Below are 26171 nucleotides of genomic sequence, written 5' to 3'. Positions count from 1 at the left end.
AATCTTTTCCTATAATTATTATACACTAATCATGAAAGAATCTATATGAAAGAATTAAACTGAAGGCATGGAGTTTGATCACATAATGTTTACCCCAGATTTACAGAACTCAAATCCTGAGATTTTCATCCTAATCTTCAATAAGAGTTAATACTGATGAGAATGCATTAGAAACTGTCTTCTCTGTCCAAGCTGTCTTCCTTTGTAAACAAAATCAGAACAATCAAAATAACAGTCATTTTAAAAGGCAGTATGTCGTGGTTTAACCCCAGCTGGCAGCTAAGCCCCACACAGCTGCTCGCTCACGCCCCCCCAGTGGGATTGGGGAGAGAATCGGAAGGCTAAAAGTGAGAAAACTCATGGGTTGCGATAAAGACAGTTTAATAGGTAAAACAAAAGCCATGCATGTGAGCAAAGCAAAATGAGGAATTCATTTACTGCTTCCTACGGGCAGGCATCTCCAGGAAAGCAGGGCTCCATCATGCCTAATGGTGACTTGGGACAACAAATGCCATCACTCCAAACATCCCCCCCTTTCTTCTTCTTCCCCCAGCTCTATATGCTGAGCATGGTGTCATATGGTATGGTCATACGGTATGGACTATGCCTTGGGTCAGTTGGGGTCAGCTGTCCCAGCTGTGTCCCCTCCCAACTCCTTGTGCCCCCCAGCCTGCTCGCTGCTGGGGTGGGGTGAGAGGCAGAAGAGGCCTTGGCTCTGTGTCAGCACTGCTCAGCAGGAACCAAAACATCCCTGTGTTATCAACACTGTTTCCAGCACAAATCCAAAACACAGCCCCATACCAGCTACTGTGAAGAGAACTAATTCTACCTCAGCCAAAACCAGCAAAAATACAAACTGGTTCTGAAATTAGGCAGCTAGCAAGAGATATATATGAATTTGTTTATTTGAATACGTATCTTATTATTCAAAACAGTATGCAGAATTTTATCTGACTCTGAAGTAACAGGGCATCCGAACACTTGCCTTTACTCAACACAGTTTTACCTTTCCTAAATAATACCACCTTTGTTACGGGCTTTCAAAACAAGAGTAAAACCATCCTTACAGTGACAATAAGCAACGTAGACTCTTTTAATCTGGTAATGTAAAAAAGCCAGAGCAAACGACAGACAACTGCTATGTCCATCCAGCAGTTTTGATAAAAATTTGTTATATTCTCTACAGGCATGCCAGTTCTTTTCTGTGCAGAAAACCACAGTTTCAGGACTTAAGACTCTCATAGAATTGTAACTATAGGATATGATAGGATTGATGTGCATGCAGAGCCTTCTTTTAGCTCTATAAGAGATTTCTTTTTCTTTTAAATTCTGTTTATTTCTTTGCCTCTCTTTTTCTCATTCTAAACATCTGATGAGTCTCTGCCCAATCTAGAGAAAATATCCACAAACAAGAATATTGGGCTAATGGGACCTTTTTTGGCTACACAGGCATGCAACTGTGAAGTGAACGATTTGATAAGGATACCTGGAACAAGAAGAACAAAGTCCTTAAGCTTGCAAACACTGGAGAAAATACACATTTCTTCTATGTTCCAGGCAGGGAGAGCACAGATTATACCATTTTAACATCAGAACCTGCATCACTTTCTTTTTTAAAAGAACTTGCAACATATTGCAGGCACAGTTATACTTCTAGTTGTCTTTTATGCGTACTTAAAAGTATTGCCATACACTTCTCAGAGTCCCACTGGTCCCAGGTGAAGAAGTAATAGAGAGAACCAACCCACAGACTGATCTCTCCCCAGAGATGATCCATTTTTTTCCCTGCAAAAGCTGGAGCCTGAGACTGAAGACAGACTGCTACTAGGTACTTGGAGATCACCTTTTACACGAGGCCAAAATAATTCTATGTTGCCACATCTAAGTGCATTTTTTTTATTGAGAAACGTTAGTGATATCAAGATACAACAGTTAAGACACAATAGTTTCTGGGAAGAGCTGAGTCTGGTGTTTTTGGTTTTTTTTTTAAATATAAACAGGAACATTTAAGCTATGCCAGGACTCACTCCATGTTTTGCTCTGGTCAGCACTGCCTTCGCTTTATTAATATCGATAAATTAATGTTTTAACTATCAGGACACCACACCTGAGAGGACAGGAACCTCTCTCTAACAGCAACAGAGTTAAAGGCAGAGATAATACAAAAGCAGATCCAAGAAAAAACATCAGAATTAAGACTCTCAGCATCTATAAACATTTGTGACAAGCATGCAAAAAGTTAAATGCTTGTCTCAAGTTTTGTAGCTCATTGTCTGAAGTTAAACAAGAACAGCTATTAATTTCACTGAGGCTTACCTTATCACTACACCCATAAAACATTTTATATAAGACAGGCTCAGAAACAGTTGTCTTGTAATCACCAATTAGCTCAGAACAGTGTTCTACATTCTGAATTTCCTACAAAGACTATTCTGTATTCCTGCTCTTTGATAAGCCTCTGATTCTTTCCACATTAAAAAATACCACCTCTCAGTTTATTTTCATTGTTTTTTCTAAACAATTCTTTTTAAAAAATGCAAAAGCTATGTATACATTTTTTCTAACTGTCCTGTTTACTCAACTTACCATCAGTTCTGTGTCTAGTCTAGTTGTGGCATTACATCTTGAACAGCATTAACACTAAGGCAAAACTTCTGCATTTCCACAGATTATCTATAATCCAAATTTATTTCAGCTGTATTAAATGGTTTACTCATCACTCTGGATTAACATCCTTTGTGTCTGGGGGAGGGTGTAAAAGAATTGAAATATAATTTCAACTTCTATCCCCCAAAATAACAAATTCTAGATTTGTTAGGGGTGGGGGGCACAGGGCAAATGACAGGCCAACGCTCCATGTCTACATACATCTTTAAGTAATTCTTAAGGCATATTAAGAAGAGTATGCGAAGAGGACATACTTCTGTCTGCTGATAAGAAATGTTACGGATTTATCAAAATTCTTCCGTTCAGTATTTATGGTCCACTGACGAACCCGTGTCAGCTGAAACATCTGGGTTCCTGAACCAGCAGAGGGATATAAGGAAAATTTGCTAGAGCGTGTCCCTGTCTCCCATCTGAAGACACGCACATGGAAGATTATTCAAAATTATCTCCTGTCCAGTTTCTTATGTGCTGAAACATTGCTCATTATTAAACAGAATGTATATGCACCAAATGTCTTAAGGCACAGATTTCACTGCTTTCTCACTGATGTGAATTTTTGACAAACTGCCACTGTTCCAGCACATGCACGTAACTCAGGCGGTATTCCTTCTTTATTAGGAAGTGGAATTTAAATTATCATTTGAAAACAACAGATAAAATGTAATGCCCAACTATTCGTATATGTGAATAAATGTCATTGGAATGAAATTATCTTCACTCCTGCAGCACGGAAGCAAGATCTACATTATACACACACACATTGTGGCAGATCCTGCCTGCCAGACATCTGTTCCAGGAGCTCTCTGTGCTCCTAACTTTACCCTTAGCGTCTGCCGCTGTGGTAGCCCTTCATCAACATGAACTGCATCCTGGGAAACTCCACTAAAGATAACATGGAAAGACGTGCACAGAACTGGAAGTCATATCAGGAGATCTTGTTTCATCAGTAATATTATGTGTATCAAAGTAGCAAGTCATATTTACTGTATAGCCTTCCATCTCACTACATTTACCACAGACTGTTAGTCTGAGTTCTCTGAACATTTCATGAAACAAAACTATTAAAAACCGTGTAGCAGCTTTCAGAGGTGAGGAACCCCTACCACTTTAGAGAACAATACATTATGTGCTGGGAGGAAGTGAGTGAGAAAAATACATAGTTTACACATCACTTGTGCAGTAAACACACATTTAAACAATGGGCAGTACATTAGTCACCCATCTGTTGATTTTGAAAGTGATCTGAGCTCCTTGAATTTCACTTGAACTAGTACTACAACAATGCCTTATTCTAATTCAGTACATGCATTATCATAGTAATAAACTAATTCTGTTGTTATTATGGGTGTGTTACGATTGGGGCTCATAATACTGAAGTCAACATAAAATGAACCCCAGTGGTGAGACAGATAATACTTTCGTTTAATTCTCTGAAGACTACCAAACAAATCTGAAATTGCCAGTTGCTAAATCCAATGATTTCACAATGTTCTTTGACACAGACTAAGCAGAGATGAAAGAAATTCTACAGCTATTCCCTGAAATTTTTTAAGTCAAATACCATTGTGCAGTCAAAAGACGCACCCCTTTGATAATGCAGTTCCAAATTATCAAGAAGTCAAGCAAATAAGTTCTAAAAAAATAGTTTCTACATATTCACAATGGCCTTATTAAAAGATGACGCTCACATAGAAAGACCTGCAAAACATCTCATCCAAGCCTGTTATCACAAGCACCTATATTATATAACTTGTTCATAAAAGGACCAGAACCTTAAACAACCTTTAAGTAGTTAGTTCTGTCCCAGACCTCGCTCTTCTTCCCAGCCTTGCTCTATATTCCAGGCTGGATTTACTATTTAGAGTTAGGTCAACATTATTGTTCCAACATTAGAAAGTGTTACCTTGCTCAAAAGATACGCTCCTTGTGTATATTCCAAACAAAACTTTTTGACTTAAGAGAAAAAAACCAACCACGTTCCTCTGCATCTTCCTCCTATTAGCCTGCAGGAATCATACTAGTTTATAGAGAATAAGTTAGATTTGACAGAATTGTTTATTAATTTCCATCATAATATGTGTTCAGCTGCATTATGTACAATAACTTGGCCTAAGTACTTGAGAGCAAAATGGGTCTTGCGGAGCTTTCACCAGAGATGCTTTGGAAGCAGTCTCTCTTGGCTTTCAGAATGAATCTATAGGCATCAGAATGGGACAACTTCTAAAGGGAGCACATGTAATGCCACAGTTACTGATGGTCAATAAAGGGAAAACCTAACGATGCCATTTCAATGCAAATGCTTCTCAAACTGTAATGCAATTTAACCACAGTATTGACATTTAAATGGACATAAGACACAACCCAATGAAGGTAAATGTGAACGTTTGTGCTGATTACCTTTTATCAGCTCTTATCTCTTTCTTTGCCAATTTTCTTGTAAGCAGTAATGGAAAAGTCTTCCCATATTAATACTGAAATTTGTTATTCCATCAACATAAGAATGAAGAAAGACTGGAGTGAAATAAGAGTAGTACACTTTGAACTTAGCCAACATGGATTTTGCTGCTTTACTGTAAATCACTTCATAGGCAAGCCTTCCTATACCCGGCTCCTTCTTTGCAGCAAACACTATCTGTATTTCATCATAATCTCATAAGAATGAACTACTAAAGGTCATGAATCAAGAGAGGTTGGGCCATTACTAACAGAAAGCTTGGTAAGAGGTTCCAAAGGATGAAATTACAATATGGAAATACTAGCTCAGGTCCTGACACTTCATCTACTTTGACAATACTGCTTCCAGTTCAGGACATACAGCTTGTTCAGGCATCTTCACACCACAGTCAGCTGAGCACTGCCTAAAGGAATTACGTTCCCATTTACCTTAGATATATACCTCACTTTGTTAAGCTCATAATAAAAAACTACCAAGAGCTTTGATGAAACAGAATTTTCTGTTTAAATATCCATCTTGTATTGGTTCCTAAAACGGCCTCACCATATGGTTAAGATGTGAGATATAGCACCACTAGAAAACAGTAGAAAAGCATAGATGTTAAAAAGACAGACATATGGAGAAAACATGAACAGAAAAGCCTGAGAAGGGAAAAAACACAAAGTAATAAACACAGATCCTATGTGAAATCAAAAGCTTACAGTGGTATTGTGGACACTAGAACTCTCATGGTACCCTTGCATAGCTGTGTGTGCTCATTTTGAGAGGTAAAAATGTTAGTACTGCATAATTTTAAACAGTAAAGCCAAGTTTGTCCCTTCATTTTTATTTTTTAATTGCACAAAACACAAAGATTTATGGTGCACAAAGCCATTTTGAATAGGCTGGTTAATTGGTACTGTAAGTCTAATATATCAGCTGCCTGGGGATCTGGACAGCAGCCAGGCATCCCAAGTTCAATACGTACAGTAGCTCTATCTATTCTTTCTCCTAACACAGAAGGACTACGGTTACTATAACTCAAAGTTACCACTAATGCATCTGTCATAAAGTTTGCTTTATAAAACCCCTCCCCAACCTATTAAAGCTTTTAAAAGAGAGAGATCAGTACTTCAAGATATTCTGGACTGAAAAGTACTTGGCAGTTTTTTTGTTGTTTTGTTTTTAAACACGCTTCTATTCAATAACCCGATGTGAGAAGTTCAGGATAGCTGGTCACTTTTTTGGCATTATATTCATAAATACAGCAAGCTGTTATTCTGTTTCTCCTCAACTAGAAAAGAGATATGCCACATGAAATCAGTAATCATATCACACATGTACTAGCACTGTCTGCATATCACTTTTTTCTATGAAATTTCTTTACAAGGGAAGCTGTGTTAAAACTATTTTACAAAAGCTTAAATTTAAACATGCCCATGTTGAGATGATTTCCAATAACTCAGTGATTAGTAATGCATTGTAGTGTGTCAAGTAAAGCTGAAACAGCTTGGTAGGATCTTTAACAGCACAGGTTTATATAAAGGCAGAATTTCTTTCTTCATGTATACATATTAAGAAAAAAAAAATCCAATCACCGAAGTTCTTTCTGTTCACTTTCTCACAAGAGTAAGTGGTATAAATATTCCTGAAAGGTGAATTTGAGACTCAAGTACCTTAAATATTTGTCAAAAGCATACTTCTAATTATGTTATGGATTTAGATAAAATCCTTTTATTGCATAGAAGATGACAAAGAATTTCTGTAATTAATCATTATAGTTTAATGCTGTTGTCAAAATGTTAAATATTTACACGGCATCGGCCATTTGCTTTGCATACAAGAACAAATTTGTAAACAACTGTAATGCAGAAAAGAATTACAGAATTATATAGTATTTCACCAAACAGTAATGTTTCAAGTATGACCATGTATTCATTCTAACTGATCTGCCCATCATGACTTGAAGGTGATCTATTGGTCCCATGTATTTAAAGAAAAGCTTTTATTGTACATGAGCATGGTTACAAAGCCATATACATTACTGATTTTAAAAAACCCAAAACTGTATGCTGTCCTAGAAAATTACATTAATATGCTCTTACAGTAGCTTATTTAAATACTCACTAAGTACCACATCTAAATAGTGTGGCTTGTACAAAATTTAATTTGGAACTATTCAGAAACACCAGCTGCAAAAAAACAGTATTTCCTTACAAAATCCTGCCAAATCAGCATACTCCTTTGAAAATGTCTATTACTACCCATTATCTGATCCCAAAGCATAAACCTAGAGAAACCATTATTAAGTTTTGAACCCAATCCTATTATAAATATTTAGCATCATGGGAATACTCTGAACTCTAGTCCTCATTTTGCTCTGGAGACATCACCTAAAGGAACTGTTCCATTTTAAGTGTATCAAATAATGAAATACTGGCATGTTTCTCAGTTTTTCTTAAGCAGTACGTTCCATGAAAACAAATACATTTTTCCTTCATCAATTTGTGTTTGTCTTGATTTGTACGTAGGTTGTCATGCTCTGCATCACAACTGTTTCCATCTATACATTGCAGAAAAATAGCAAATGATGAAATTTATTTACTAAATTATTAAACTGTTGTTTACATGAGAAAATAATTTACCTTGCACATCTGCACTATCTCCAAACTGTTCATTTTAAAGACCTAGCAAGTGTAAAATTAGCTGTTACAGAATTACGGGGTTTAAGCAATAAGCTACTGTAACAGATAAATACATACAGCAAGCCAAAACGCTAAAAAACAACACTTAATATTGAAGGAGGCCAAGTAAATACCACTTTTTTTTTTTTTTTTAAAAAGAATTATTACAATAACCATTGAAGGATTAATGTGCTAGAAGTGATCATTTCAGCTGCAGTTCACAATAGTAACAAGGTTGTCCTGGTCACAGAAAACCTGTTTTTATTCCTCTCCAATTCTTCTACCTAATCACTTCATAGGTATTCACTATAGCAAATACAGAGACCAAAATTTTCTAGGTTACGTACCTTACATTGGATGACAAAACCCATTTCTAGTCACCAGAATAAAAAATTGGATTTTCCAATCAATTGGTTACCTGTGTATCTCTCCACCAGAATCTGAGAATTTAAGCTATTTCACTGCAGTGCCTTTTTCTTTGGTATCCAGGAAATTGCCTACTAACTTCTAGTTTCAGAGTAATGTTATTCATACCATAGGCCAAGTAGCCAGAAATAAATCAACCGGACTTACATGTAGTCTTTTAGGAAAGCTAAAAGAAAGACCTAATAGAAATAGCAGTATCAAACCACTTGCTTTGACTAGCAAATATACAAAGTCTGCTCATAAAAAAATAGCACAGAGGTATTCATCAGGTTACTATTCTACATTGTACTATAGCCACTTTAAACTGATGAGACAGGTTTTATATGTGGTATCAACCACTCCCAGGGTTTTGCAGGGTTATGTTTATGAAAGGTTAACAGCAGGCACTAATACGAGTATCATGACTCTTTTCAGGCAGTAGGTGAAACCTTGAAGAAAAAGTGGCTCTGTCTTCAAAAAAGTGACCTGACCTTTGCTTTGGTGGGTTTTTACTCTGCAAGAAGTAAAAAGCACTGCATGCTTTCCAATGCATCCTTTCTAGCTGATAAACTATTTTGTTCTAGCACTCAGCACAAAAGGACTACATTTTATAAAGATCAAACAGCATGTTATTAGTGCTAGCTAACGATAGCTCCATGCGCCATACTAGTAACAAGCTTCATAGACCTGGAATATGTCATATGAATCATGAATGGAGTAACTATGTAATTGGCCAAGAACTTTGATATGCTTACTAATAAGAAGTAATTCTCATTGAATTATTATTTAATTTTACAATGACTTTGCAGTTCTTTGGATATCAAAGGCATCGCAAATCCAGCATGCTTATCATTTATGGCACTTCTGCTGAGAATTTCTTGCAGCATGCAAAGAACTCTCTGTAGGGCAACTGTGATGTGTTGCACAAGCAAGCTACTCTGACCTGACGATTAATAAAATGTGTTCAAAAACCACAATAGAATGTAACAGTTTTACCTGCAATTGATGAAATGTTCCTGAAACAATCTGTAGTTCAGTATAAGCAATAGTGTTGGGTTTTTTTATTGGACACAGAACGCAGCGCTAGTGAAAATAATTCCAGTATATCATGTGGTAGTAAAAGACACCTTCTGTTAATAGACTTTTAAGTATTTAAATATATTTAAGCCTAGTGTAAAATGCTGCTTTTATGGAGCCAGATCCTGCAGTCTTTGCACAGCTAAATCTTGCACAGAAGTCAATGGGAGCTTTCTAAGTACAACGGAAGGACATGCCCAGGGTCATAAGCATAACACAGTTCTGCTGCTATGCTTTATGTGTGCGCTCAGACTTTCCCTGTCACTTGCAAGAGTATGAGCGACCAAAACACAGAAATCCGTGTGAAATCAAGAGGATAAATACCCTTTTTAAATAAAGAGTATGGCTTCAAAGAGAGTATGGCACAAAATGTTAGTGCATTTTGTTTGGCTAAAATATTAAAATTAAATACTGTTAAAACATTTTAACTTTGTCTTGAATATTTACAATATATTAAGTGAATTTTCAGATAAGTGTAAGGTCAACCACAATGACCTTTTTTGGGAGAACTGTAACAATGCCTATGATGGCAGAATTTGGCTCCGTATATTCTCTTGGCAAAACCCAGACTGTTTATATAATGTAAATTGCTTTTTAAATTGTTACTAGAGCTATAAGCACTGCGGGCCCAGGCCTACAGGCGATGCTTTCAAATTGCAGGGGGAGTTTGCCTCAGTGAACTACAAGGATCTGTGCTTCTATTTGCAAAATCAGCTTGATACTATTTTTAAGCAAACGAGGCGTTTCAGATACCGACTTTTGGGTAACTGAAATGAAATCAAGGGGCTGGTCCTGCAGCCTTGCTCCCATGGCGATCCTGCCCTGGAAAAGGCGCCAAGCCTTCCCTTCGCGCTGGCGCATTTCCAGCCAGCCTTGCCCCAGCCAGGCAGGGCCGCAGTCCTGTTGGCTTCATTGGGGCAACTCGGAAGGGTCTCTAACGAGTTGGCTACACCCCAAGCGCGTTGATGACGAACGGCTTCACAGCGAATTTATTATCATTACTATTCTTTTTAAAGAGTGTTTGTGTATTCTACTTCCAAGCAGGCTTCGCTCCCAGCCGTAGAGGCCGTCCGTTTGGCGACGGGGTGGTGCCGGGGTGCTCGGGAGGCGCTCGCCGCCAGGCTCGCCGCTGACTCGCGCCATTGTCGATTTCGCTGTTGTAGGGCAAAGGCGCTAGGGCGGCCGATAAGGCTGTTGCCATGGTGATGAAGGAGATTCCGAGGGAGGAGTCTGCAGAAGAAAAGCCCCTCCTTACTATGGCATCACAGGTGGGCGGAGCGCGGGGCTCTGCGGCGGCCGCGGGCGCAGCTTCCCCGGGCGGGGCCGGCCTGAGCCCCTCGGCGAGGGGGCGCGCACCAGCGCGATCCCGCGGCCTCCGGACGGGGGGGAGGCAGCGTGCGGTGGATAACGCAATCGCTTGGGGTCTTGGATGCTTTGACATGAAAATATAAACAAAAATGCGGTCTTCCCCAAATAAAGGGATCCCTAGAAAGTACAGTACACGTCAGTTACCGGAAAGTTATTCAAAACCAATTCTAATTCATGCCATCAAGAGTCACACCGCAAATACTCATTTGCAATGCATATATAAAGTAAGAAATGACCGCTTCACAGTAGTATCGTTTTCAATATTTCAGATCCCGTCCCTAAACTCTCGCTGGGATTCTACTCCTGGTCCAACTCAGAATATGTTATATTGCACACCCCATTGCTTTCATTTCTGCAACTTCTGTCAAAGGACGGACGTAACGTCACCACACTAAACCTTACACCTTGGAGCACCCATTGAACCTTAGGTGGTTTCATTAGTTTATTGGAAACGGTGACTGAACGCTACCGTAACACACAACACTTCCATCTCACTACAAGAGTGGATTTTATTCCCTCCTGTTGCTCACATGCATGAATTTGTTCCCCGAGCAAGTGCATTTAGTTTGCTGTTAATATTTAGTGCGCACAAGTTATTCCTTCTCAACAGGAGGTTTAATGGAAGTAGTCTCACCACGTAGTTGTTCTTTTGTGAGAGCCTTCAACAAAATCCACAATCCTGTCTGATTCCTTTCATGTTTTAGGGTAACAGCTACTGTACTTCTTGAAAGTAGTGAAGATGCACACAAGGCCGGCACATACCTCCTACAGAGCATCACAGATGCGCTGCACTAATACACACACCTTGTAGAAATATCATCTACTACTTTGGAAACCAGGTCTTGCGATCTCCTCCCCAGCCCCTGTTGAACACCGTATTTTGCTTCTGGTGAACTCTAATGTCTATGAAGTAATTGCACAAAATAAAAGGATGCTCTTTTTAAGGCATCGTTCCTAATTTTCTACTAAGTGATTAACAATTAGAAAGGAGCATAAAATGCTGCCCCCTCTACCCACCCACTCTCTCCCGCCCCCTCCCCCCCCCCACCCCCCCCCAAAAAAAGTGTAAAGTTCCATTGGCTTCAACAGGGCCAGGGGTTCAGCCTGGGTTCATTAAATGTTTAATGCGCCATTTGTAGTGGTTGTCTGTCAGTCTACTCAGCAATAGTCTATGATAAATTTATGAGTAAAATGCTTGTGTCTGTTAGTCAGTGTAATTTCTTCCACTAAACACAAATACCTACTTCCCTGCTATGCACCAAAGGGGTGCAGAAGCCAAAAGGAAGCAGAATCAAGTGAAAAAGTGAGTATTTTCCATAGCCATCTCTGCATCATGTATGTGTGATGTGCAGTTATACAACCATATTGCATACGTCATTTGTATCCCAATTGTCTGGCTGTAATGTTGTTTTGAGATGCTTCCTCTTTAGTGTGTCTGTGTAAACCTCCTGTTCAGACCATTCATTCAGAATAACACACTGCTATATTGCAATATACATTTAGCCGTCACCATCAAAGTGTTTGTCTCTGCTCTTTACATGATGAAACAGATGGATGTGGTTGCTGCTCACAGGGTGAAACATGCACGTTCCAAATTGGCTGCAAACAAGTTTCCCAAGCCAGATCAAATTGGGTCATGAGAATAAGGCCTGGTCTTTCCAAAGTTATCACCACCACTGAACCCAGTACAGGCACATCTATATCTTAAGGAAGTAATTCTTTACATTAGGTATCTATGTTGCTCCACTCCTACAACTAACTAAGCAAGAAACCTCAAAGTAAAACACAAGGATCAAGCCCAGACAGAGCAGATAGAGGAGCACTGGCTTTTCGAAAAGTAAAAAAAAAAAAACAAAACCAAAAAAAAAAAAAACCACCACACAAAAAAACCCCACCAAAAACCCCCACAAAAACCATAAGGTTAAATTTCCCATTTCTAAAATCTTTGATGAATGGAGGATTAATCATGTCTGACTGTGGAAGCAGACTCCACAGGAAGCAAAAGTGGAATCTGATACACAAAGAAGAGACTCTAAATCGTCATTTTGAGAGAAATAGTGATAATGTAGGGAAGCCCCTGAATTTATATTTTAAGAGATGCCTCTTTGCTCTCTTCCTCTAGAAAATGTTAAAAACATATCCAACACAGAACAAGTCAGGTAAATATTCACAATTTATTGTTACGCTCCTAGCAAAGCCCTGCTTGTAAAATATGACACTTATTTGTTGACATAAATACTGTGAATTATATTTTGATGAAGTTTCCAATTCACAGATTATTTTATATCATAAAATATTATTTCATATCATCAGATCTGGAGACAAATCTTGAAACATCATGAACCAAAAAAGTACTGCAGACTCCAGTGGGGCTATGCCAGTATTTGGCAACTGGGAATGTTGCCCATCATTCCAGCAGTAATGAGTATAACACAGTAAGCAGAGGGGTATTCTTGGTAATTGAGAAGGCCTTTCAGTATCTGTTTCTTGCAAGTCTACCTCAATTATTTTCAGTGAAAGTCACTTTATTGGTGTGAGAAAGCATTCAGTAGTTGCCAAATTTAATACTTTAAGCATCAACAGAGAGTGAGCTTTCAGTACTAATGGGATTTTGTAGAACATAACTCTATACTATGTTGCTGTCTCCCTTTATCTTTTTAAAGATAATTCAGAAGAGACTGGAACAAATGAAGAAAGGGGTTTTTTTTATATGAATAGAACCTAGAAAAAGTGAAAGAAAGGTTGCTGAAGGTTCAAAGATTAACTGGAACTTAAGCTATGAGCAAATATACTGCTAACTGAAGCAGGGAAATAAATGAGAAAAATCATACATAAAAGTTTGATTTGAATTCCAAAATAAAATTTTTATTTAACCTCTTCACAGTTTCTTTGCATTTGTCAGGAGAAAAAAGCTCACTTCGGAATTACTATCTAATGAGAAATTTAAACATAAATATCCCCTGGAGTCAAAGTCTAATTGTACAGTCAGCTATGAAATTCCCAATTTACTACAGGTCAGTGAACTTCAAAAGCTCTGATTCAATAAAGTACTTCGATCCACACATACTTTAAAATATGATTAACTGCTTTATTGAGCAATAGAAAAGTGCATGCTTAAATGCCTGGCCAGCCTGATTTTAAACAAACAAATCTCACGGTGTCACAAGAGTTATTTGTCCCAGATTCATCACACCTAATTTAGATTCTTCATTAGAGTACATGAATTGGAAAGCTAGTGATGGCAGGATCCCTATAAAGATAATAGAAAGAAATAAGACCTGCGGAAGGTGATTCATGTCCAAGATGATCCTGTGGCAAATATACTCTGGTATTATATGGAACAAAAATGGGGGGCCATGAAAAATTCACCAATAAGAAATGCAAAGTATATCATTGAAAGCTATCCCTGCTTCTGTTTATAACTGAAAAATACAGAGGCTGCCTACTTAGAATTTAGATGAACCACACAGACATTGCTCAGAGTATAATTTTGATATTGACTGCTTATAATTTAAAAAGTTAACCTACAGAACACTTAGTTTTAGAATTTGAACCGGAAAGAAGTTAAAATTACATTCTAAGAAATGTGCCGAAATTCATCCTATCCCACAAAAAATGAAGGCTACAACACATAAATTGTCAAAAAACGTTTTATGACTACACCCCAATTAACTCCACCAGATGCTTAAGACATTTTTTGTAGTCTCTGAGGTGTTAGTTAGTATTCAGAGTAGGAATTTTTTTTTTTTTTTAAGTGAACTTCATTTGCATGCCATTTGTTGATCCAAGCACATTTATATTTACTCAAGGGCTTAAGAGTAAAATACTCAAACACTTCCACTGCCTAAATTTCACTGACTGCCCCCTTCTTGGTTGGTTGGGCTTTTTGTTTTGTTCTGTGTTTGGGGTTTTTTTTGTTGGGTTTCAGGTTTTGGCGGGGTTTGTTTGTTTGTTTTAAACTCTGATAGGAGATCTTTCACATGCTTCCTTTCAACTTTATAAAGAAAACAGAGTATAGATTGCTAATATTCAGCTCCCAATGTTGTTAGTAGATTTTCTGATGTGTGTATTAAGGACTCACTACATTAATTTGATTGCACAATCACAGTTTTCCATATAAAAGTTAACAGTCCCATTTGAATCAACCATGTTCATTCTAAGTTTCTTAGCATTAGACCTGCCATTGACTTACAGCCTGCTCCATAAATGTTTACTAAATAACCTTATAACAGAATGGCAGAAAATTAAAGTGAATGTACTTAGCTTCTGCTTTCTTTTATACCAATCTAAACCAGAATTAACTCCATTTTAACTAATTGATATATATTAATGTAAAAAAAGGCAAAAATCATGCCTGTTTTAGATAATGACAATAATTAAGTTTGGACTACAATAATTCACTGTACATTTCAGTCTGCTCTCCGAGAACAGTGGCAATTTCCTCACTGATCTTAGGAGGACTACACCTGAGATTATATTTTTAAATTCTTTTTAAAGGATTCATGGTAAATTCATGTATTCAAGCAGTATTTTCCATACATCTCAAATCCATCTCATTTGATTTATTATAAAATTTTGAGTAGTATAGCAGGGGATACTTCTTAAGTCTTACTGACAACTCTCATCTGTTATTAAAACAGGGTAAATAGAAGAGTAAAAGAGAAAATACAAAATTCATAAATGCATGCTTAACAGTACAAATATTGATTGATTCTTTACCTCTAAGTTAAATACTGCTCAACACTACTATTGCTTTTAGGGCAGTATGCATAATTGCAGCAGAAATATTCTCATGAGTTGCCTTGACAATATGCTTAAAAGTCATAAATTGGCTGCTTGCCTAAAGTTATACAGATTTCTCCGTCACATAAATTAAATACATTTTCCATGAAATAACAGTTTTAATTTGAAATTACTATGGGAATTGACAGTGTAATTTTTTCATAAAAAATTACATCTACTGTTTCATACATTTTAAAATGCCTTACCATTCCATAAGCACAGAAAGATTTGGACAAACATTTTTTGTAAATAATATATTATGCCAGTTTAACCCTGGGTTTTTATATGAATTATTTATGAATAGGAATTAATTTTCAGAAATGTGTTGGTTCCTCACTCATGAATACTCTAAGAAAAAATACACTATCCTCTTAAAGAGTTGCAAGCCATGTACTTCAGTTGTTCTATATTCAATGAACTCACTGTTTGCACAGCAAAACTGTTCTACTGAATTGCAAGTCCAAAAAAATTCAAACAGCTTTCAAGTTTCAAGCTTTTCAATCTGCAAAAAACATTTCAAAGCAAACACACATAGCATGACAGATCCCTACGGAGAAAGGCTGTATTACTTAAGAAATTATGACTTGCTTCCTATGACTGCCCACAGTAATGCATCCAAAATGACAGCCTTATTCTAGATATGCTACAGAACTCTGTTTTAAAAGAAAAATCCACAGAAAGGACAAGAAAAATCTGTGTTATTTCAAAGTAATTCTAGCCTATATGCACAGATGCAGCAAGGGTACAGTAAAATATGAGTTTTGTTGCACGGGAAATGAACAAAGGGCATTTTCACTACAGTTGAAGATCAGTAGGAATGACATAAGCTTTACAAAAATTGAATTCTCTGATAAGCCATGATATATTTGATATTGTTAATTCTGTTGTCTTCATCTTTACAGTCTTCATGCTGCTATAGCATGAAGATTTGGTCTTAAAAAAGCAGCAGTTGTGCATCTTTTGTCTAAATTGACATTTGATTATGTACCATACTCAGAATAGTGCATGAGGCTGTATACAATCCACTGCTGCTGAAACTCTTGAACTTACCTATGTATCACTGGTGGTTCACAAAGAATTTGTACCTGCTGCTCAGTTCCATATGCTGGCAGCCTTCTTTACTTTCAGCTAATGAAAAACATTAAATAATTTTCTAATATTTTGTAAGCAATCATCATAGTTGCCCCCAGAGATGCTGGAAGAGTACAAATGTAATACCTGCAATGTGAGTGAAACAGGACTCCTCTAGTTTCTGTCCTCTGCACCTTTTTAAAAAGCATTTGAGACCTGTGGTTTGCAAAGTCTGGCTTCCTCTTCAGCTGGAGTTGCCACACAAAAAGTAATTTCAATGAACGATGCAGAAACCAGAATCTAGCATCTTAAGTTACCGTTTGTCCCCACTCACAACACTTGTGCCTCTCTAGGTCTCCCACAGCATAAGTTTCTTCAGCGCTTTCTCAACAGACAACTTTGTATTCCTCAGCCTTCCTGTTCTACAGGATTTTCCCAGCCTGTATTTAACATGTCAAATTTGTTAATCCCTCAGTTAACTAGCTGGCCTTTTTAGGAGTACAGACTAGGTACTTCCGTAAACTAACATTACAGAAATAATTTCTTTAAAGGAACATTCTGTAACTTCTTAGTGATTATGTTACTTTAAGGATTTCTAAGCTTCTACGATGATCAGTTAATTTTGTCCTTGATCACTGTTGTAGAGCAGTTCTCCAGATAACAATATGAGGAAGGGGAGAGACTAAAACACAAATCACAGGGTAACACTGCAAAGACAATGCATGGCCAAGTGAGGGGAAAAAAAAAAACAAATAAAAACATCTAACACCCAGGAAATGGAGGCACTCCTTTTAGTAAACAGCTTCCTTTACTTAAAAAGTGCATAGAACATGCAGCTATTAATGCAACAGACAGATTTACAGTAAATCACATTTTTATACGAGTAGTAAAGGTCAAATTGTCAGTCACAGTTGAAATATGACAACAAAAGTAACTTTTCTCCCCTTCCCCCATGGCTCTGATCCAGCAAGACAGTTGAGCACATGCTTAACCTTGAGTTTTGCAAAACATGCTTAAGTGCTTTGCTGGAGCAAGGCCAAAACACAGGAGCCAGATACAACTACAATTCCCATGTTTAGTTTCCTTTAGCCAGACCAAGAGGAACAGAGGGAAGGAGGATGGTGAACTATGAGATATTTAGTTCTACCTTGCAGCAATACACCATCAGTTGTATAGATCAGCACTTAAGAACATAGATAGGATGCTACTGTGACACAGCGATCACAGCAAGAGTTATCATCAAGCAATGCAACTGTTGTTTATGCAGACACAACATAAGCATGTTATCATTTACCAATATAGACGTCAAGCAGAGGTTTAAACAACACAACTGGCACGTGAATTTAAATATCCAATACGGTGCCTGTAGTAATCCTCCCACAGCTTCTCTGACTTCACACAAGCCCTCTGGCAGTTGTTTGCATTAAGCCCCAGGGGGTCACTTGGCTTGGGTGATTTCAGGTAAGATATTGTCACCTCTGATTCATAGGCCACTCCACACAATTCCTACTACTTAGCAACAAGAGTACCAGTTATCACCTGCCGAGCAAGACTTGTCTTCAGAGAGGCAGCAACACCAAACTGCTCTTTGCAGGAGGGTGAAATGAGTTTGTTGCAGTCTTAGAGCTTCCCACAATTCATGTTAGGTGGAAGTCAGTTATACTGTGTGCCCTGTGAATTGATTCTCTGTTCTTGTGAACACCAAATATTTAGCTGGCATATTAGTTTTGTTGGGACAAAAATTCACACTAGAGTGACAGAGAAAAGATTAGTATGACCCTGGCACAAAGATGATGCAAAAAGTGATCGCACTTACTATACAATAGTAAATACAGTGTGTGAGTCGGTAATTTTGATTGTGAAATATTTATAAACATGCTAGAAAAGTGGGTGAAAAAACCCATAACTCATGCAATTTGCACTTTTACCATGAAAAAGGAGTTCCCTTTCCAAATCTACCTTAGTGAGCAGAAAAGGAGGTCTTCCAGTTCTTATCCTGCCAAGATAACGATCTGCAGACACAACTGTCAGGCCAGTACTTCCAGTTATGCTCTAGAGAACAATAACCTCAATTTCTAGTTGTGGTTCCCATTTATCAGTTTTTAGAAATAGCTAGTTAGTGGAAATGAATTCACTTGTTTCCTCTTACTCTAGTGAATGCCACCAAAGATCGCAAAACCACCTATCTATCAAGAAACCATTGCTGTGTATCATATGAGTTAATTAATGACTGAAGTTCATGCTTTAGTAGATGCCTCTGGTTAAGTGGAAAGAACAGTATAGCACTTACAAACTACTCAAATTAATCTAACTCGTTCACCTATTTATCCAGCCTCACCCAAGCAGCAGACAAGTTTCTCAGAGTAAAGTTTGAAAATACGATTTCTCCAACAGAAAATCTGAGTTAAAAGGTTACTTCTTCTCCCATGCTCATTACCACATGTTCATTGCCACACCCTGAGCTTCCTAGATCAGATCATTTCACTGATGCAGTCAGCAGCCCAACCACACTCTCACCAGCACGCTGAGTGGGCAGTACAGCAAAAGGTGTAAATGTCCAGGAGCAGCTTTGCTGCTGAACTGTACAGGGGGTTACCCATTAGTAGTTTGGGGCTTGCTAAATTAGTGCCTTGAGTAATTCAGTCACCCTCAGGTGACAAAATGGATAGAATCCAATCCAACTGACTTGGGTAGCTAATTACATCTAAATTTTAGGTGCCTCTTGAACCAGCCCTTCTAAAGTAAGTTCCATATATAGCCAGTGGGAAAGCTAGGTGCCTTTCAGAGCCTCCTGAGGGACAGCCTAAATTAGGCAGGCAGGATCTCCCTCTGGAGTTGCTTTTCTAGGCATTTATCTCTCCCTACTGAACATGGAGGTAATGTAGGCACTTAATTTAAGAGAACTAGTTCACTATGTGCTCAAAACATAGGCACTAATTAGCTGCTTATGCCTGACTAGAACCCCCTAATTTAGATTCCAAATAATTTATCTTCAAGACTAGCATTATGTTATGCCCTACTAACATTAAAAAAAAAGAAACAAAACAGCATGCATTGTGCGCTGGAAACAAATGAAGATCAGGAATGCAGTAAGAGAATGTATAAAAAGGGATGTCAGGACCATACCTTACTGACGGCCCCAATGCACTCCAGCACTCCCACAGCATAAGTGCAGCACTCTAGGAAGAGAAAGCAGACAAAGCACTTTTAGCCATGAGCAGGGCAGGTTGTGCAGCTGAACATTAGCAACTGTAATTGCGACACTAGGTAAGAAGTTGGCCCTCTCAGCTCTTCCCCTGAGCACCAGGTGTGCTCCAGCTCCCTCTGCCTTAAGGCCAAACTAAGCTGCTCTGTGGAAACTTTTCACAACACAGCTCTATCAGCTGCCAACCTCCCTGCCCCCCCCCCCCTTTTTTTTTTAATTTTAAATCAGGCTGTGTCCTAGGTACTTCATAACTCTCTTACTACAATGTAAGATGGAGACTGGGAGCAAAGCCAAGCCAAGAGGGCACCTGCATTAAATCCATAAGCCAAAGGCCCTGAAGATGAGCAGAAGACAAGTGTCTACAGGACAGCAGAGCTGCCACCATGGTAGCAGCTGGGTGGGTGCTTGCTGTGCCCCATGCAGGGTCCCTAGGGCAGCGCCGGGTCTGAGGAGAGGCCCTGTGGCCGAGGCTTCAGGAAGGTGTTTTACCAGGCAGGGTGCTCCTGTGGGGGCAAGGGGAGAAAATAAGGCCTGGGAGGATTTAGGGGTGACTGCAGGGGTGAGGAAGAGGTGCTGGGTGGGTGGCTGAGGGAAGCTGAGACCAGGCTGGATATTAGCTAGAGGGAAGAAATCCCTCTCATGGCTGCTGCTCCCTTTCAGGGGGCCAGCGCTGCGCCTCTTCCACAGCAACGTCTTCCCTCACACCCCAGCACACCTAGGCTCGCCTAGGGTTTGATATTTTTGACCCTGAAGCAGCACCATTCAGTTGGGCTCCCGCTTACCCTTCAGGCCTGAGGATCACCCAGAAAGGGAACCACCGTGAGCTGCTGCTTGCTCCTGCTCCTCCTCTCACAGCAGCTCTGGGGGCAGCATGGAGACCGATAGCCAAACCACAGCACTGCAGAAGGGAACGTTCCTCAGCAAAGGCAGCTGCAAGTAATAAACTACACCAGCTGAGTAAATGCAGACATCTGAGGATGGGGCAGGTGACAGGGCACAGAAGATGGAGACCAGGGGATTCCCTCAGTGTCCTGGGCTGCAGGACTGCCCCGCCTGCGCTGAGGGGAGATATGGCGGACAAGGCCTCCAGCATGGCCTCTGCCACCGCCTGACATGGCCTCTGTGCCTCATCTCAGATCTCTGCTAAGTAAGCCTTGTCTTCGAGAATATTTAAGCAGTGGGGCTGATATCAGCCATCAGATGATGCTTTTGACTCTCCCAAAGCACCAAAAAAACCCCCATAAATATGAGTTTTGGAACAAAAAAGTCCAATAGCAGTACTGGGGTGAGAAAAAGCACCTTTTTCTGTGCTGTCCGGCAACAGAAGTCGGTCACAGAAAACTCATTTGAATTTAGGAGTATTTAATAGTATGGAGGAGTCTCTTCGGATGTATTAGTAATAGGGAGTATCACCCTCCACGGATTTTAGATATCCTTCAGTTAAGGGAGTGTGTGGGGTTTTTCTTTAGTTAAAACAGATTTTAGAAAGAAAAATGAAGTACTTAGAGACATTATGAGAATTTATGGCACTCACTGGCTAAATTAGTACTCGGAAATCAACAGTTTCACAGGCTGAGTCTATACAGCTTGGCGTGTGTACAAATATTGCACGCATAAATACCGTGCAGCGGTGCAGCGCCAGCCGCCTGGCTCCGGCTCCCAGCCCCGCTTCCTCCAGCACTGCGTGATGTTGGGCGCCTGTCTTAATTTCGCTTTGCTTCTCTCGTCTGCAAAATAGAGATAATACTTCTCAGCTCTGTGGTGGTGCCAGGCTTGATTCATGAATGTTTTAAAGCATTCTGTGATATTCACCCTGAAAGGTGCTTGAGAACCATAAATTATTACTTTAATATAGATAATAGTTTTCATCTCATGAATGCTTTATAACACTACTCCAAATTCATGCCTGATATAACTCTAATAACTTGAGCAGAGTTAAACTAGGGATAAATTTGGTACAATATATGAGGCAGCAAAATGAAATTCCCAGTGTGAGACCGAGGGCTTACCAAGTGGCATTGCATACACAGTAATGTCAGAAACCTACCCCACTGCCTGCTTACCTACAGCAAAAATATCAGCTCATGGCACTCTTTAACCTGTTAAGGTTTGATTCATCATGACATGCCTGTTTCACGACAAAAACATATTTTTCTAATGTGTTTTATTGCTATACATAGGTAGTTTGTATTTATTGAGAATTTGTAGACTCGATCATGTATTTGCTATCTGTTTTGACCCAGATGGTTCAGTTGAAAGCAGATTATTTTTCACAGGAACAGTCCTTTTAATAAGACACTCCTACAGCTTCCAGTCCTTAGTCATGGGAGCATAGGACACAGGACTGGGAGGGATCCTCTGGGCCGCAGTCCACTTCTCAAAAGCAATCACATCATAAACAGCCATGTAGAAAGCTTGTCAAAAGCCCTTTTAAATAGTTAGGCTTTCTGCCTCCCTACCCTAAAAAAAATACTGTTCCTACACTTCACTGCTGCAATAGTTAGAAAGATTCTTTTAATTCCCAGACTAGATCTATTCATGGCCGGTTTAGATCTCTGTTGTCGTGGCAGCCTTTCTCTATAGCTGAAATAACTTTCCTCCTCCAATGTCATCTAATCACTCTCCCTTTATGTATACATGAAGAATAATTATATTCCTACTCAATCTTAATTTTGTTACCCTAAGCAAGTCAAACCCTTTTAGTCTTTTAGTAAAAATTAAATCTTGGTATTTGCTGGCAAAATTAATGAAGTGGGTATTACCACCAATCTTCTCTCAGTTTGATGGTAGAATTTTATCAAGGGACTTTGAACAATACACTGCTGGCATCAAACTAATGAAGGCCTGTTGCTGAGCAGGTCTTCCTTATATAAACAACATAATAAAGAAATTTCTAGGAATGTGATAACCAGCTTTGAAAAGGAAAAATATTTGCCAGATATCTGCTACTTCACACTTCACTTGAACCCTGGAGAAATTCAGATCTTTGCTGATTCTAGTCTCCTTCCCCTCCACGATTCTGATTCTCAGCATTACTGCTGCTCTTCCTGGAGTTTATCCTCTTACGCAGCAACAGGTTTGGGCAATAAATTGCCTTTCCAGTTGGTCTTCAGATTTTCTATTCTTCACTGTCTCCAGTGAGTGATCTTGGCTGTCTTGGTTCTTATAATCCTTCTTCATTCCCTCCCTCTCCCATTCTTTCCTATTAAAGAAAATTTCCATGGAATGTAATGGGAAACTTGATAAGCCTCCAAATCTTATGCAATAATGTACCCTATTGATACACTTCTATAGATACAAAATATTTCCTATGCAGTTTTTACATTTACAATGATTCCTATAGAACCTTTTCTTTCTTCCCTCCTGTCGCCCTCCAAACGGTGTAGGACTTTTCTTTATGCTGTTAGTATATCACAGAATAGATCGTTGAAGATCCAGCTGATCCAGAGGCTTTGACAGTCTTTCTGCTGGATGCTGTATTCGCCCAAATATGCAACTTCTTGCAAAAGTGCAGCAGCTGCTACTGATGCTAGTTCCTAGAATGGGATGTGTAAAAAGAAAAATGTATTCAAGCAATTTTTGCTGAATATTAAAAGGAATTTGGACAAGAATTATCTAGGCATCCACCTTCATGTTTTCACTAATAGAAATGAGTAAGGACTGTCACCTAATTATAAACAGAAAACTAAGGCCCTCTTAAGTCTTAAATATCAGTATTAGGTAAAAGTATACACCTGGAGATAATGTGGTTACTGTAGAGCCACCTTTAATGGAAATCAAAGCTGTGCAGCTGGTAGAAATGCAATTTCCAATCAAGTGTTGAAATTTACCAAATTAAGCAAGTAACTTCCATGCGTTGAATGAGACAGCAACCTGGGCAATGAATTCGGAGAGTTAAAAAATCACATGATTAAGTCACCTGCAAGGTGCATCTGCAGTCTGGGTCTAGCACATGCAGAATTAAAGTTTGGGACAATATCATCGCCAGATCTCTAAATCAAGTGCCTGCATTTGCACATTCTGCTACACACAGTTGGGCAGGCAATCACTCATCTGTCTTCCATCTTACTCATGTAAATTGGTATTTCAGTGCAGAACTGGTCCTGGGCAAATGAGTAAGTGCACATATTATACAGTCAGTCAGCATTAGGTACCAGCTTAAATATTTGACCCATCAAAATAATAGACTTTTTATTTCAACAGCTCTGGTATTTTCTTGCAACTTAGTAATACAAAAATCAAGTACCGAACAACAGTGAATCTAAGCTGTTTTGCTGTAATAACTTTAGAGGCAATCCTGCTACTGAAGTAGCTAAATGCCAGTAATTAACAAATATCAAATGAGGATGAGTAAATACCCTTTTTTGCCGGTTTTAGTCCATGTTGGCATCCTAAATTTAAAAGTTCAACTATATCTGAGAGAAAATTTTGAAAATTCAACAATGGAAAAATAGTGAGAACACAACAGAGAGAAGGAGAGCAGGGAGGATAAAAGTAAAGCTGAAATAGCTCCAGATGAAAGTAACAGACAGAGGGAAAACATGTTTTCACATTATTAAAGATAAAGTAAATGCAGACCACACCATCAGACATCCATCCAGCTCAGCTTAGGTCTTGATCCTCCAATCAGAGATAGCTTGCAGAGAGGAGACTTTTATTTATGAGACTGTTTTGTCTTTTTAAGACAAATTTCATATACATGAAATAGCCTGTAATGTAGAGATTTCTTTTAGGTAGCAGAAAACCAATGCATTCATGCAATTACACTAAAAAGGGAAAACTTCTCATAAATAAAAACTGTATTAGGAGTCTTCACACAGTCAAAACTCATGCAGGAAGTTCATACATTCACCAGGCTCCATCCACTGTCATTCATATGTCTTTGTATTGCAGAGAAGTGTTTTCTGTCTCAGCAGGTTATTGTTTAATGGGCTAATAATGCACATCTGCCAGCTGAAATGGTATTGTGCAAGTTCTGTGGGGAGGCATGTTACTGGTGAAAAAAATGACCGCTTCCAAACACTAAAAAGGCCCTGCTTAGTCTCCTGGTGATAGAGAAGGCCAACTTCACCCATTGATTTGAAGGGAGATACATCCGGCCTTGTATACTTTAGCCCTATAAGCAATAGTATGCAATAATTGCTATGGAAAAATCCACCTTGCTGCTTTATTTTTGTGCAATTTGTAAAACTGGAATATAATTTTGCCCCAAAAGAGTGATTAAAGTTTTTAATTTTAAGTCCAGTACATCTTCTAACTGCAATCTCTTACTCTTACAATCAAAAATAAAGCACATGATATTGTGAGAATGTGTTTTATTTCTTTAAATTCTGCATCCCAACAACACTCTGTGACCCTGGGGTTTTTTTTGTTGCTAGCTGGTGAATGAGCAACAAGAAAGCAGACCCCTTCTGAGCCCTTCCATTGATGACTTTCTCTGTGAAACTAAACCAGAAGCTGTTGCAAGGCCTGTAACATCAAATACTGCAGGTAAACAAAATTCTTTACTATCTCTCACTAGAGAGAAATAATTTTAGTTTTATCTTAATTATGGTACATTTTTGTCAAGGGATTTCTTGATTTGTTACTATTAGCACGAAATTACAAGCTGGTATTAAATTGTACTTGCCTGATCGATTAGTAGAAAAAACTTTGTTCATTACATTTGAGGGCAAATCTGATGTGATCTGAATCACATGTATTTTAGCAGATCTCTGGGGTTGAATTAAAGGGAACTTGTTTAAGCTCAACAGGAAGTACATTATCAGTTTGACCCGTTCTCAGATTTTGTTTTTACAAAATTTTAACCTATGGGTAAGCCATATTTAGTCTGGTTTTAACCAAACCCATTCCTTACTCTAGAAAGATTTTCTTTAATAAAAACCTGGATAGAATGTCAGAGAAAAGGGAAGAGATGTCAAAACAGTTTATCCAGGCTGAGTTTGGACACTTTATTAGTGAAAGGATCTAATACCTTTCTTAGATCCTTGGTGTTGCAGTGAGATAGTAGAGCAGATAGTAAAAAGTAAAAGTGAATCCTGAGAGCCTTCTGAATTATACTGAATTATATTTGAAGTATATTGTCCTTTGGAAGTGGTTTTAGAAATTGGACTCCTCCTGTTCAGTATTTGTGCAAAGGTAATCAAAGCGGTTGAGCAGATCAGCTGAGATACAATAAAATCAGCATAGCACTACTATGTTCTGTTGCTATTTCATAAAATGACTTTGCTTGTTAGAAGCCATTTAAGTAAAATCTAGCTGGTTAGAACACAGCGCTAATAACGCCAAGTTTGCAGGTTCAGTCCCTGCTTACTGCAGGGGGGTTGGGCTCGATGATCTCTCAAGGTCCCTTCCAACCCAAAGCATTCTATGATTCTATGATTCTATATACATGCAAATTATTAAAATGACTAATTGACAGCTGGGTGATTATCTTCACATATAATTAATATGTGTCTAAAGCAATATTCAAGTTCTA

General features: G+C 38.7%; 1 protein-coding gene across 3 annotated transcripts in view; it reads left to right on the top strand.

The window, feature by feature from the left end:
• The first annotated feature begins 8628 nt into the window (after window positions 1-8628).
• The window catches only part of PEX5L (peroxisomal biogenesis factor 5 like), a 42431-nt gene continuing 24888 nt past the window's right edge, over window positions 8629-26171 (top strand). Inside the window, exons 1-4 of one of the 3 annotated variants that reach the window (XM_075716180.1) lie at window positions 8629-8691; window positions 10431-10535; window positions 11900-11938; window positions 25072-25183. In XM_075716180.1, coding sequence (XP_075572295.1) covers window positions 10467-10535; window positions 11900-11938; window positions 25072-25183 — 220 coding nt within the window. In that variant the 5' untranslated portion in view covers window positions 8629-8691; window positions 10431-10466. The remainder of the gene's footprint in view (window positions 8692-10430; window positions 10536-11899; window positions 11939-25071; window positions 25184-26171) is intronic. The other 2 variants (XM_075716181.1, XM_075716182.1) reach the window with 2 other exon arrangements.

This window comes from Pelecanus crispus, chromosome 9 (genome assembly GCF_030463565.1).
Source record: "Pelecanus crispus isolate bPelCri1 chromosome 9, bPelCri1.pri, whole genome shotgun sequence".
Classification (NCBI taxonomy): domain Eukaryota; kingdom Metazoa; phylum Chordata; class Aves; order Pelecaniformes; family Pelecanidae; genus Pelecanus; species Pelecanus crispus.
The sequence above is the reverse complement of the archived record's forward strand: the minus strand, read 5'-3'. Positions and strand labels throughout refer to the sequence as shown.